Source organism: Sminthopsis crassicaudata, chromosome 6 (assembly GCF_048593235.1).
Source record: "Sminthopsis crassicaudata isolate SCR6 chromosome 6, ASM4859323v1, whole genome shotgun sequence".
In the NCBI taxonomy this organism is placed as follows: Eukaryota; Metazoa; Chordata; class Mammalia; order Dasyuromorphia; family Dasyuridae; genus Sminthopsis; species Sminthopsis crassicaudata.
The window spans coordinates 78,942,104-78,957,354 of NC_133622.1; the positions used below are offsets into that span (position 1 = coordinate 78,942,104).

At 33.1% G+C, this 15,251-nt stretch overlaps 1 protein-coding gene across 4 annotated transcripts in view; it reads right to left on the bottom strand.

The window, feature by feature from the left end:
- The window catches only part of LRBA (LPS responsive beige-like anchor protein), a 742,057-nt gene that overhangs the window by 555,727 nt on the left and 171,079 nt on the right, over positions 1 to 15,251 (bottom strand). For all 4 annotated transcript variants that reach the window (XM_074272516.1, XM_074272513.1, XM_074272515.1 and 1 more), the window contains exons 29-30: positions 9,286 to 9,457; positions 8,434 to 8,881 (exon numbers count right to left, since the gene is read on the bottom strand). In XM_074272516.1, the coding sequence (XP_074128617.1) occupies positions 8,434 to 8,881; positions 9,286 to 9,457 (620 nt within the window). The remainder of the gene's footprint in view (positions 1 to 8,433; positions 8,882 to 9,285; positions 9,458 to 15,251) is intronic.

Genomic DNA, 15,251 nt, shown 5'->3' on the forward strand with positions numbered 1-15,251 from the left:
GGAATACTGATTCTGAAACTGACTCTTTAAAAGCTGAATTATGCTGCCTGTTATCCCAATTACATAGTTCAAAGAAGAAAAAGAAAATAAAATTATTTTTTCAAATCTCATTTCCTGAGACTAAGGCCTAAAGAAGTTTATGTCGATGAGCTATATGTCCAGGATAAACTAAAATGTGCCACCACATTTTGTATTAAGCAACAAGTATTTCTTATGCATTTATCATGAACCTGATATGGAGCTTGGTACTAAGCATACAAGATGCAGTAAGTAAAACAATCACTATTCAAAGGAAGTTTCTATTTTAAAAAGAAAAGATGAAAAATACATATTTTAATGTATACTGAATATAAAAAGAATAAATATGAATAAATACACATAATCTTGTCAATACAATTACAAAAAAATTACTGTGTATGCCGAGTTTAACCTTAAATTTAAATCCTAGATTAATGTCAGGCAAATTTCAATTTTTTCTCCCCACAAAACTCAAGGCAGGTTCAAGAAGAAGAGCTCTAGCAATTGAGGAGTAAAGGAAAGTTTTCATATAGAACAGTACTTTAAAATAATAATAATAGTTTTATTTTTCAAAATACATGCAAAGGTAGTTTTCAATATTCATCCTTACAGAATCTTATGTTCCAAATTTTTCTCCCTTCCTCCCCATTCTCACCAAACGTTAGATAGCAAGTAATCCAATATAGTTTAATGTGTGCCATTCTCTTAAATATATTTCCACATTTACATGCTGAACAAAAAAATTCAGATCAAAAGGGGGAAAAATAAGGAAAAAAAAAACCAAGCAAACAACAAAAACAAAAGTGAAAATACTATGTTGTGATCCACACTCAGTCCTCACAATTTTTCCTCTGAGTGCAGATGGCTCCCTCCATCACAAATCTATTGGAATTGGCCTGAATCACCTCATTGTTAAAAAGAATCAAGTCTATCAGAATTGATCATCACATAATCTCATTGTTGCTATAAACAATTAGAACAGTACCTTTCTGTGTACCCCTAGGGATACCCAAAGTCATGTCAAAGGGTCTGAGAAATCAAAACTATCACCATAATAATAAGATATTTTAATTCCTAAAATGGTAAATATTGTTAGATATATAACTCACATAAACAAAAGCTTCCTTTGGGGGATGCTTAATATTTTTTAATAGTATTCAGGACTCTGAGATGAAAAAGTCTGAAAACTACTGAAATCAGAGGTAATGTTTAAACTGCATCTTGAAAGAAGAGAGGAATTCTATAAATTGGAAATAAGGAGTGAATGCATTCCAGGCAATTAGGAAAGCTGAAACACAGATAAGAGCCAAAGTGTCATATGTAAGGAGAAAAGAGAAATCCAGTTGGTGTGGATGCTGGGAGGAATACTGCAATTAGGCTTTTTGGGGATAAAGATCTTAAGGGATTCAAAAAGATAAAGAGAGGAGTTTATATTTTGTTTTATAAGGTCTCCTGAAAGAGGACTTTGGGAACTGAGAGTAGATCACAACATGCATTTTCATCTTTTTGTTGTTGTTTGCTTGCATTTTGTTTTCGTTCCCATTTTCTTCCTTTTGATCTGATTTCTCTTGTGCAGAATGATAATTGTATTAATATGTATACATATATTGGATTTAATATATTTTTAACATGTTTAATATATATTGGATTACCTGCCATCCGGGGGTGAGAGGAAAGGGAGGGAACTTGAAACACAGTTCCATTACAAGGGTCAATGTTGAAAAATTATCCATCTATGTTTTGAAAATAAAAAGCTTTAAACTTTTATTAGTAGAAAGTATTTCTTATTTCCATTGCATGCATATTTTCCCTTCTGTTGTACGACTATTTACCAGTAGCGTTATTAATAAAATGGTTATTGTCCAATGATACACTTGGTAGTCAGAAACATTGTTAATAAATGTTTCTTCTTGTTGGAAAAAAAGAAAAAAGCTTTAATTAAAAAAAAAAAAGAAATAATGCCATCATAAAGTTTCAGAGATTCCTAAGAGAAGACTACCCTGTCTTATTTACAATAGAAATCAAAGATACTTTTGAATTAGAAAAGTGACAAGGTCAGATCTATGCCCAAAGAAAATTGTTTTTGTAATTGTGGAGGATACACTGAAGGGAGGAGAGACTTGAGGTAGGAATACCTTAGTAAGTAATAAAGCTGGAAGATAAGAAGGACTGAAGTAAGAAACTTTGGAAGGAGGAACAATTAGGAGGGAAGAAAATAAGTTCTATTTTGAACAGGTAGAATTTGATGTGTCTCTGACACATCCAGTTTGAAATGTCCAATAAGTAATATGGGATTAAAGATTGGGGAAAAAAGGTGAATAGAGATGATGATTCAGTGAACTCACTCAAAAAGAGAGAGAAAGTAACAGAACTTGTTCACAGCTTTAGGAAATATCCACAGTGGGGATGTGTAGAAATGAGAACTGAAAAAAGTTGAAGGAGAATCAGGAAAGAATAGAATCATGAAAGCCCAAAGAGAAAATGTCTAGTAGGAGAAGGTAGGTAACAATGTGGAATATAAAAGCTAGTTCTAAAAGGATGAAGACGAAAAAGAGATCATGAAATTTGTCAATGAAGAGATTATCCATAACTTTGAAAATTTAAAAATATCAGTTTCACCTAGAGGTTTTTAGAAATGAACTGAATGTATAAAATGATGACATTTTATAAACTATAATTTCATATACTATATATGACATCTTTAAATTTAAATTCTAGATTTATTTCAGCCAAATTTCAACCATTTTAATTCACAAGAATACAAATAAGCCATTTCATTATGAAAAATTCAATGCAGGAAGGTGTCTCTTTCAAAAGTCAAAAATTAACATCTGTGAGATGTTTCAATAATAATAGCATTCGTGTGGGTCTTATTATCCCAAAGTAATTTCAATTGATAATTTTGTATATGCTTATGAAATAGATAAGAAAGGAATTCAAGCATTATTGAAAAATTAAGAAAGTAATACAAGCATTATTGAAAAATTAAGAAAAAAGGAAATTTATTTAACTATAGCCAATGTTCTACATTTTAAGAGCAGAAACTAGGATTAGAAGACTATATTGGTATTTATTATAATAAAAAGTATTGTCAAAAAGCTGAGAACCCAAGGCATATATTAGCAAACACAAATAAGCTTATACCTAACAAAATTCTTCTATAGATACCAAATTACTGGTTTTATAGGAGGTAAAATTGTTAAATTATGAAGACTTAGAATAAAATTTGATTTTTTTTGCCCTAAAAAAAAAAAAAACCAAAAAACACTTGTGAACTATATCAACGTATTCAAAGGATGTATTCAAAAAAATTAGGAACTTATCTTTTAAAAATGACTTTAAAATATGTTCAAAGGGCAGAAAAGAAAAACAAACTTGCTCATTATTTTGTAATTATACCTGGTTAGCATAAAACTCGTATTTCCCACCATTTTATTCATCAGAACTGAATTAAATGAATATTGGATTTTTCAAAAAAAGTGAACTGATCCTTAAGTCTTTAAGATTTTTAATGATATTTACAAACTATCAATTATTAAAGAAATTTTAAGAACAGAATTCCAAAACTTCTTTGAATAATAACTAACTTTACTGATCCCCTACTTATCATCCCTCACTGATAAAATCTTAATTGATCATTTTATTTCTGGTTCATTCTTTATCAAAGTAAAAATTCATAAAATTAAGCTGATTTCACCCAGCAGACACTCATGGCATCTCCAGCAATTTATCCTTAAGAAACATATATGTACAAACCCCAAGACCCCAGCTTTTGGGATAAGAATTCACTGTTTGACAAAAACTTCTGTGAAAGTTAAAAAATTAGTACGACAGAAACTAGGCATTGACCCACACTTAACACTGTACACCAAGATAAGGTCAAAATGGGTTCGTGACCTAGGCATAAAGAATGAGATTATAAATAAATTAGAACAACATAGGATAATTTACCTCTCAGACCTGTGGAAGAGGAAGGAATTTATGACCAAAGAAGAACTAAAGATCATTATTGATCACAAAATATAAAATTTTGATTATATCAAATTGAAAAGTTTTTGTACAAACAAAATTAATGCAGACAAGATTAGAAGGGAAGCAATAAACTAGGAAAACATTTTTATAATCAAAGGTTCTGATAAAAGCATCATTTCCAAAATATATAGAGAATTGACTTTAATTTATAAAAAATCAAGCCGTTCTCCAATTGATAAATGGTCAAAGGATATGAACAGACAATTTTCAGACAAAGAAATTGGAATCAGTTCCATTTGTTCAATAATAAATAGAACGAACTACACCCAGCAAAGGAACTCTAGGAGATGACTATGAACCACTACATATAATTCCCAAACCCTCTATTTTTGTCCGCCTGCATTTTTAATTTCCTTCACAGGTTAATTGTACACTATTTCGAAGTCTTTTTCTACAGCAAAATAACTATATGTACATATGTATATATAAAAATTACCCCTGCATATATTTTGTAAATAAAAAGCTATAATTAAAAATAAAAGAAACGTATATTTAAATCACTAAACAATTGGAATTCACTGTACCATACTTACAATGTAAAATGTTGATCTAAAGCTGAATTCAAATTAAATTCCCAATAGTTCTCATAAAAAGAAGAGAAACTTCTCAAGTACTCTGCATTCTTGGATTTATATTTGATATCAGATAATTTTGAAAACTACTAGCTCCTAAGACTCATCTGGCATCAATCATTCTTTTTATTTGTTTTACTTTTAGGGGGTTCAGATCTGGGGTTCCCTTGGAGATGCCTATGATATGTTTACCCCATATTTCTCCAACATATCTTAAGCTTTATTTCTTTGAAATTAAGCTGTTTTTGTTCCTTCAAATAAATTTTAGTACAAAACTAAATTTATAATTTATTTTAGGTGGTATTTTCATTTTTATTACATTGAATAATGAATCTCTCCACAATTATTTAGTTTAACCTTATTTCTATGAGGACTTTTTGTAGTTACATTTTAGAAAATCTTGTGTCTAACTTAGAAGATTAACTTGCTGACATTTTAGATTGTAGTTATTTTACCCAGAATTTCTTGATCTTTTTCTTTTATCTTTTGTTAGTGTTATACAGTAATTATTTATGTCTAACTTGTTGGTGCTACTACCTTAATTTATCAACTAATTTTTAAGGATTTTAAAAGTAAAGGATCAAATAATAAATAAATAGAAAGAATTTGGCTTCCTCTTTACTAATGTTTCCTCAGCTTCTGTCTCTTTTCATATTGCTATAATCAGCATGCTAGAATATCAAATAATGGTGGAAAGGTGTGGCATCCTTACCTAATGTCTGAACTGACTAAGAAAGTTTCTAGTATTTATTATTACTAAAAATTACGATTCTTTCTTTTAGATGTGTTTTATTACGTTAAAAGACCTTCCATGTCTATGCTTTGAAGGGTTCTTAATACAAGTCAGATTTCAAAGACTTTTGTTGCATAACCTGACATATTCATGCAGTTTTGTTTTTTTTTTTGCAATTTCTGAATTATGATGCACTCCCTCAAAAATTAGTCTTGCATCTTTTGTAAATAATTTTAATATGCTACATGGAGAAGCAGAAATTATAATAAATTAAACAAAAAATGGGGAAAATATTTGAAATAGATACAGAGAACATGGGTGTTTAAGGTAACACAATTTTGAGTACAATGGGAGATAAATTCTCAAGATATCAGTATCTGAAGGTAAGATCTCACAGAAATCAAAGAAACAAGAAGATTTGTACAACTGATGTAAACCATCCAATAAAACAAGCATTTATGAAGTATATGTTAAGCACTAGGAATAGAAAGGCAAAAATGAAAATACTTATATCCTACTGAAGGGTATAAGATGCACATATACAAATACATACTTAATACATACACAGCTATTTATACATACATGTTTATGTGTATCTGTAGATGTGGGGGGGAGAAAAGGATAACACTATTAATTGGGCAATCAAAAATGCTTTATAAAGAATGTAGTGCTTAAATTGAGTCTTCAGGAAATACTCTATGATCCATAAACAAGGGCTCCTTGTTGTTTCTCAACCTAAATTCTGAAAATACTCTCCCTTCTCATCTTCACCAAGTGAATACCCACCTCATGTTCTTGTCTTAGACCTTGTTCTCTTTTATTTTTTTTTTTTGTCAGGGTATAAAGTATAACAAGACTGAAAGGGAAGAGGGAGTTTATCAAAGAGTTCTAACCCCACAGCATTTTGTATTTAATTATGGAGATGAGACAGAACCACTGGCTATTACTAAGTAGTACTAATGTCAGAGGTGTGAAGGAAGAGAATTCAAGAGATGTTATGAAAATAAAGGTAAGAGAGCTTGGTAACACAGTGGGTATAAGGGACAGGGTGTAAAAAGTGAAAGATGACCTCTATCTTGTGAGCATAAGTGATATAGAAGGCTGCAGTGTCCTAGATCAGAAGAGAATAAATAAAGACAAAAGAAGAAAAGGGGTTTTGAAAGAAGAGGTTTTGAAGAAAAGGGGGAGCCTAGAAGGATAGTGGTACTTTCAAAAGCAATAAACACTTCAGAAGATGGATTAGACAAGGAACATAATATAATACATTTGACATGGCTTTGGAACATGTAATTTTAAATATCTAATGTATCTTTGATGATGTAAGACAGTGTAACAGGGAAACAGACCAGAATAAGAAGATGTGGTAGTCATCTGCATAGAAATGATAAAGGAAATCATAAGAGTGAAAAAGGCCATTAAGTGAGAAAATATAGACAGAAAGGAGAATCAGTACAAGATCAGAGCCTCAGTAGATAAGCAATTAGACTGAATGACATGAATGAAGATGCATCAAAAGAAACTAAGAAAGAGCATTCACAGAAGTAGGAGGAAACTAAAGAGCAAATAATGACATAAAAACCCAGAGAGGAAAGGGGTCATCAAAACTGTCAAATAGTGCAGAAAAGATCGAGGATGAGGAACAAGAAATTAAAGCAATTTCTAATCATATGAAAATAATTCTCTAAATCACTATTGACCAGAAAAATGCAAAGTACTGACTGTTAACTATCAGTTTGACAATTATAATAGAAAAAGAAAATTATAATTGTTAGAGGTGTGGGAAAATAGAAACACTAATGAATTACTGATGGAGTTGTGAACTGATCCAACAATCTTGGCTAATCGGTACAATAATATATTATCTTCTACTCTTACCCACTTTGTTTCTCTGCCAATCATGCCTTGCCAAAAACCAATTTCCATCACAGATTCTCTTGTTCTAGTGCTACTAGGGAGGAGGGAACAGAGGAGGAAGAGAAGGAGGTTGCTGTCAATGTCAATGGTATAGATGCTGGGGAAGAAAAGTCCTCATTATCATAATACATTAAGATCCCAAACTTGAAGGAAAAAAGGAAGAAGAAAAAAGGAGGAGAAAGACAAAAAAAAAAAAAAAAAAAGGAAGAGAATAAGAAGAAAAGAGGAAGAACAGGTAGGTGAACAAGAGAAGGAATAAGAAAAAGAGGAAGAAAAAGAGGAGAAAAAGAAGAATGAGAATGAGAAGAAAAGGAGTCAAATCTTCTTTAGTACAAAGACATTTCTAAGCAAAGTTTTTAAACGGATGAAGTTTATTTAAATGGATAAAATTTGCCTTGAATACAATCTAAACCAATTTTTTATATTTCTCAGGATCGCTTATCCTTTTAACCCTAAGAATCGCAGCATCTTCATGCTATAGCACCTCAATTTGTTCTATGTTCCACAAAATCACTTACTTCACCCCACACTCTAGCTTCTTGTTCCAAACAAATTTTCCATTTTCTGACTGCAAATATTTAAAGTTAGGCATTAGGAATAAAGTAATGAGGGGCAGCTAAGTGGTGCAATGGTCAGGAGGACCTGAGTTCAAATCTGACCTCAGATACTTACCACTTCTTAGCTGTGTAACCCTAGGCAAGTCTTAACCCCAACTGCCTCAGCAAAAAAAAAAAAAAAAAAAAAAAAAAAAAAAAAAAAAAAGGAATAAAGTAATGATTCAGATATAAAAGTGAAATGATGTGGCCTTGAGCCATTTAAGAGACATTTTCCAATTTTGAAATTTAACTGTACATTAAAAAAAAAAAAAAAAAAATCCCAATATGTAGAATTTCAGGCAGTCCAAAAAAAAAAAAAAAATTGAAAATTTTGAGACAGATTTAGGAAAGACATTTTAGGACAGGAAGACTTTTGTCTTATGCACAGTAATTGAGTTAGGAGTTAGTCCCCTATGATTTATGTTTTCAGGTATCCTGCCCCCATGTGAATCCACAGTTTTTATAAAATCTATGCAAATAGTATTGTTTAAATTCATCTTATATTTATAATTCTTTTTCACACTGAGAAAGGTAAACATAACTGGAGGAAAATGATAATGTATAGTACCTGTCGAAGGATCGGAACTGCACAGGTTGCTCAGCAGAAAGATCACTAAGAGTGCCAAGGCAGGCTGGGGGAAGAAAGGCAGGATCCACAGTGACTCCATCTGCTGGCATGTTAACCAAGCTTCTAAGAATGTCTTTCACATTCACATTTTTTGCAGTTGGTACAGGGGGCACAGTCTTGGTATTTAACTCACTGGCTCCATCATTTCTGGCATCTTGAGATTTATTCACTTCTAAAGAAAGTGTGCTTAGCACTTCACTAATGGCATCAGGACCTGCGCTAACACACTGAGGCCCAGCAGAAATGGCCACAGCCACATTACTTCCAATGGCTGAAGTTGATTCTTCTGCACTACCAGAATTTCTCCTTTGGCCAGATGCCACACTTGCTGAATCTTCCATTGTTGCTGGAGGTAATGGGCTGCTAGTTGCTGTTGTTGATTCTAAATCTAATTACAAAGACAAAAGCGAAGAAAACTTAAATTGATTGCAACTTCAAAGAAAAAAAATTTACGAATAACCATTAAATATATATGAAATCTATGGAATATGTGGAGCACTCTTAGAAAACAAAATGAAGGCTTATATAATATGAATGCATTAGAAGGCTTTAAAAATTACTGCAACAAAGATATTAAGCAATTAAAAATCCCATCCAACTCCATAAATCCCAAAATGCATTTCAAATAGCCATTCAATGAATTTTCACACACATCAAATCACAGTATAGTGATCATGAGTAAACATTTGTTCCAATTTCATTAAAGACTTCAAGAAAGATTAGTATTACTACCTTGAATATACCAACTTTTACTGCTTTTTCAGGACCAAAGAAAAGCACATAAAACTTTACCAGTTGATGGCATATCACCACTTGCGTTGCCAGATTCTTTCAAAGACTCATCGCACTGAGGTTGGCGCATTTCATTTTGAGGTTCCAGAATGTCTCTGTACTTGGACACCATGAGGACAGAGATAAAGTATACTACAGCCAAGGCCAAGAACTGAGCTTGTTTGCTATCCTCCTAAGGGAAAGAAGGGGAGGAGTGGAAGGGGGAAGAGGGGAGAGAGGAAATGGGACAGTAAGGAGAAGGGAATATAGGGTGAAAAAGAGTTACCTTCATTATTACTAGGTTAGAAGCACTTTGATGGCTTATGATCTTATTTTTGTATTGTTCTTTGGGTTTATTTTCTGCTTATTATTGAAGTGACAATTAACTGAACATAAACACCACACCAAACACTTATTAAGCAAGACAATACATTAAGTTCATTGAATATAAAATCAAAGGAGACAAAAGATTTTCTTCGCAAAGAGCTAACATGCTACTGGAGGAATATAACACACACATACACACACACACACACACACACACACACACACACACACACACACAAATAAGTATAATGAGCATAAAAGGGAAAGAACATTAACAACTGGGGGACTGAGAAGAAGTTTCATGGCAGACATGGCACCTGAATTAAGCTTTGAAGAAATTATTATGAGAGGTACAAATGAAGAAAATATACAACACAGGTGCAGGGATTATCCCATGCAAAAGTAGAGGCAAAAGATGTAAAATGGGACAAAGTCAATGAACTAATTTGAATAGAATGTAGAATTTATGAAGGGGACCAACAAAAAATTAATGTGAGAAAGTTATTCCAGAGACAGACTGTGGAGAACCTTAAATGTCAGGTAATGTAGTTTTAATTTTCTCCTGAAAAAAATATGTAGACACTGAAGATTTGATATTAATTGGGAGATATAGTTATTAGACTTGTGACTAAGAGATTTTGCTAGTCATGCAGGGAAAATAATGAAGATGGGCAGAATTGCAAATAGAGGAAACAATTAAAGAAAACTATGACAGCAATTCAGACATGACTTGATGAAATCCTAAGAAAAAATTATAAGTGGAAAAAAATACAAAAGATACTATGGAGGTTGGAATTAACAAGACTTGACAACTAATTAGATATAGGGGATAAGAATGAGGGATGAGTCAAGAATAACCCCTAAGGAATTTGAGCGACTGAGAGACTCCCTGTGCCTTCAACAGAAAAAGAAAAGTTTAAAGAAGGGATAAGTTAGGAGTTTGGAGAAAATAATTATAATGTCCATTTTGAACACAGCGAGTTCAAAACACTTTCTCTAGCAAATGTCCATCATTGAGATGGCAATACAAAAGTGTAGTAAATGAAATAATGTTCAAAGATCATAGGAACATAGATCTGGAGATGAAAATGACCTCTGAAGTTACACAGTTCAACCTTTTCATCATTATATAAGGTCCTTTGATTACAGAGCCAGTACTTTTTTACTGCACCATGTTGCTTGCCACCCTGAATAAAGAATATTTATTCACTGAATAACCAAAGAATGTTAGTAAACTGACATAAGACTAGGTTAGGTAAAGGAAAGTGAAGTAAAATTCTTGAAAAAATAAAAGCCTTCAAATATCAATCATGGTAAACTGAAGACCTACAGGGATAGAATGAAAAAAAAAAAAAAATTTTTTTTAATAGGCTGGGGTTAAGTGACTTGCCCAGGGTCACACAGCTAGGAAGTGTTAAATGTCTGAGACCAGATTTGAACTCGGGTCCTCCTGAATTCAGGGCTGGTGTTCTACCCGCTGCGCCACCTAGCAGCCCCTATAGAATGAAAAATTAAGAATGCATTTCTCAAGTGCTCTAGTATTTGTCACAGGATTACAGACTTAGATAGAGCAGGAAGAGCCATCAAGAATCATCTGGTCCAATGGTATCATTCTACAAGTGATGAAATTGAAGCTCAGGAGAATATAAATGGCTCCTGTACAACTACACAGTAATAGAAAAGCACTTATTTAAGCAATGAGTTTATGCCAAGTGCTCTAATAACTGATTACACAAAGAGAAAAAGAAGACAGTTCCTACTTTCAACAAGATCACATTCTGAAAATATGATGGAAATAATTTATAAATATTCTTGGTTGTCACATGCTAAGCGTTGTAATGTCACAGGACAAAAATTCTTAAAAATATTTTTGCATCATGGATTTCTTCCTTTTTGACTGCAGGGACAAGTAGCTTAAAGATCACTGAGTACAATTTCACTTTTCATATTTAAAAAGCAACATTCAGAAAACCTTAAGTAATTTTTTCATAAAAATGAAGCTAGTTAAAAAAAAAAAAACAGAATGAGAAGCTAGCTATTCCATCTTCCAGTATATGATTTTTCCACATAATATATATAATATAGCTTCTAGCACAAATGATCAAAGCTGCCTTTGATAGACTAGGACTAAAAGAACATTATTTGTTTTAAACAACATTCATGAGTAGGAAGTTCCAGAAACAGGTCAAGCTCAAAAATAGACCACTACTGGATTATATTGCTCTAGCAAGCAGCTTACCAAAACCAGCAGAAAATGTGATTGAGCATGACTGAGGTGGGAAGGGGACAAAGAGCAAGATACCCTTTGTGATTTTATCACCAGGATGTGAGGAGAGAAGTAAAGAAAGATATAGGGATCATATGCAGTTTCCACCTCATATAGATAATGAGGTTAGTCACAGGAGTGCAAAAGTCAATGGCATTGATGATGTTGTGATAAGCCTTGGATTGAACAAGTATATCTTCATAGTAAAAAGATATAAGATCAAATGAGAATATACATTAAAAAAATTCAAGGACTTCTGGTGCCAAGATAGCAAAGTGAAGAAGAAACTCATTGAAGTCCTCCAAAATTCCTCTACTAAAACAATAAGAAAATTGCCTTGGAATGGATCTAGGAGCAAGGAAGCAGCTCCCCAGTATTGTAGGAAAAATCTTTCATTGCAGTAGGAGAAAAATGAATTCAAAGAGCAGCAGAAGTACCAGTGTCACAGCTGGGAGCCTGCAGCAAGGCTTCAAATTTAGGTCAATAAATTAGGGAGATCCTGCCCTTCCATAAAGCTGCAGCCCCAAGCAAGTGAGCAGTCTGTGCAGAAAACCAAGGCCCCAATCTCAGCAACCCTTGAACAAACCAGACCACACCAAACCCTGCCCTAGGTGCCTGCAAGCACAGGATCTCCTCTCCAGGGACAGCCACCAGAAATACTGTTACCACAGCAACTCAGCAAGAAGGCCTGCCCCCTAGGCTAGGCCAGCAGCTAATACCCTTCCTGGGAAAGCAAAAGAGACCTCATCCCCCTGTACAAGACATAAGGGAAGTCTACCTTCCAGTAAAAGTAAGATGATAAGCCAGGAAAAACAAGTAAAAGCCAGTGCAAGCGCACGCACACACACACACACACACACACACACACACACACACACACACACACACAAACACTCTAACCAAAAAAAATTGATTCTTGAAAGTTAGTACAGTGACAAAGAGGATCAAGGCATAAACTTAGAAAATACAATAATGACAAAATGGCTCTTGGCCACTTTAAAAATGTAAGAAAAAAAAAAAAAAAGAATCATTAGACTACCTGAAAACCATGGGGGGGGGGGGGGGGGAAGGCATGGACAACATCTTTCAAGAAATTGTCAAAGAAAATTTTTCTGATAACCAGAGGGCAAAATAGAAAGTGAAAGTATGTACCAATCATGGCCTGAAAGAAATCCCAAAATGAAAACTCTTCGGAACACCACAACCAAAACCCAAAGCTTATCAATCGAGGACAAAGTGCTACAAGCAGTCACAAGGAAACAATTCAAATTATCATGAAGCTACAATTAGAATTACAGAGGATTTGACAACTTCCACATTAAAGAACTGGATATCCCAGAACGCAAAGGAGTTAGGACTACAACCAAAAATGATCTCTCCAGCAAAACTGAATATAATCGTTTAGAGGGAAAATGTGCATTTAATGAAATAGGGGACTTTTAAAGACCAGAACTGAATAAAAAAAATCTGACCTCTAAATTAAAAGATTCAAAAGAAAAATAGAAAGGTTTAAAAAAAACACACAAGAAAAAGAAACATAAAAATTTTATAAAGTTTAATTGTTTATTTTTCTATGTGACACAATATTTTCAACATTTTAAGAATTGGATTACTATAAGAGCAATTAGAAGGAACGTATGTAGACAGAGGGCATAAAGTTGATGGAATGATACTCCCCCCATAAAAACAAAATTAAGAGTGACAAAGAAAACTGTAGTGGAATAAAGAGAGATTGAATGGGGTATTTTGACTTAAAATAAGCTTTCCATGCAGATTTTAAAAACAATAGTAATTCAAGGATTTTAACCTATTTTGTGTCATGGATCATGGGCAGACTGGTGATCCTGTGGACCACTTCTAAGTCTTTTACTTGATAAGCATTTATTAAGCACCTAATCTGTGCCAGGAATTGTGCTAAGAGCTAGTATATAAAGAAAGGAAAAAACAGTTAAAGTTCTCAAGGAACCCACTATTAAATGGAGACAATGTGGAAATGACTATGTACAAACAAGTTATATACAAAATAAACTGTAGATAATCAAGACAGGAAAGGCAGTAGCATTATGAGATATAAGAAAAGGCTTCTCCTATAGAGAAGGTAGGATTTTAGCCAGGACTGAAAGAAAGTTAGGAAAGTCAGAAAGTATAGATGAGGAGGAAAAGCATTCTAGGAATGGGAAACAGCCAGTGAATATGTTCAAAGAAGAGAGATTCAGTGTCTGGACTAAAGAACAAGGAGACCAATGTTACTGTATTTGGAGGAAGAGAAGGGTAAGAGTTCTGGAAAGGTAGGAGGGAATCAAGATGTAAAGAACTCTGAATACCAAGCACAGCATTTTATATTTAATGCAGGAAATGCCAAGGTATCCTTGGAGTTTAGTGCACTGGAGGCAGGGAGCTGACATAGTTGACCTAGAACTTTCAGAAGAACATTCTGAAAGCTTGTAGAATGATGAACTAGAATGGAGAGTTAGAGGCAAGGAGACCAAAAAGCAGACAGCTGCAACTGACCAAGTATGAGATGTTGCCTGCACAGGAGAAGACTATGCTAGGATAATGTCAGTGTCAAGAGAGAGAAGGAAAAGAGGGTCTCAACTTGTTAAAAAGGTAAAATAAATAGAACAATGTTTTTAAACAAACAAAATGAAATACATATGATTACAAAAGCAACCAATTATATTTGAAATACAATTATTAAAACATTTTTAAAGAAATTTTAAAAGAGAATCTGAAAGAATCTCTGTCTTGAAATTTATAGCATACTTCTTTCTTGGAAGCATTATCTACTCAGAAGCGCTTAAGTCTTACAGAAGATAAGACTATTACTGCACAAGCTCCTCAACTTTCTAGAATGTACATAGAGAGGAGCTTTTAAAAAAATGTTCTCCCCTGTAAAATAGAATCAAATAGAAATAATTGCTGTGTCTCCTGGGCATATCATCCACTTTTCTGCATACATATTTTTGATAATTTTGATAATTCCTAGAACAAACTCTAAGTTTGTCTACCTCTTGAAATCCTATCTCAAAAAACTTTTCTTCCACTAAGTTTGCCATGATCACCCAATTACTCTTCTGAAACAAATTAATTTATAGCCTCCTACCTCACATGGAATTTGGTATTTCATATAAATAAAATGTTCCATTTTGTACTAAAGCTGATTATGTTATAGATATATGGTCCAAAAAAGTAGAAAGTAAGTGTTATGTTTGAATCTCTCATAGCACAAATCATAATGTACATTGTAAATGATTTAAAAAAGGTCTGCTAAACTGAATTATATCATAACACAATTATATCATAACTAGAATCCTTCAGACTATTTCAGAACAGTGTATTGAGAAGATTAAATCATGTTAGATATATACACTGTTCTGAAATAGTCTGAAGGATT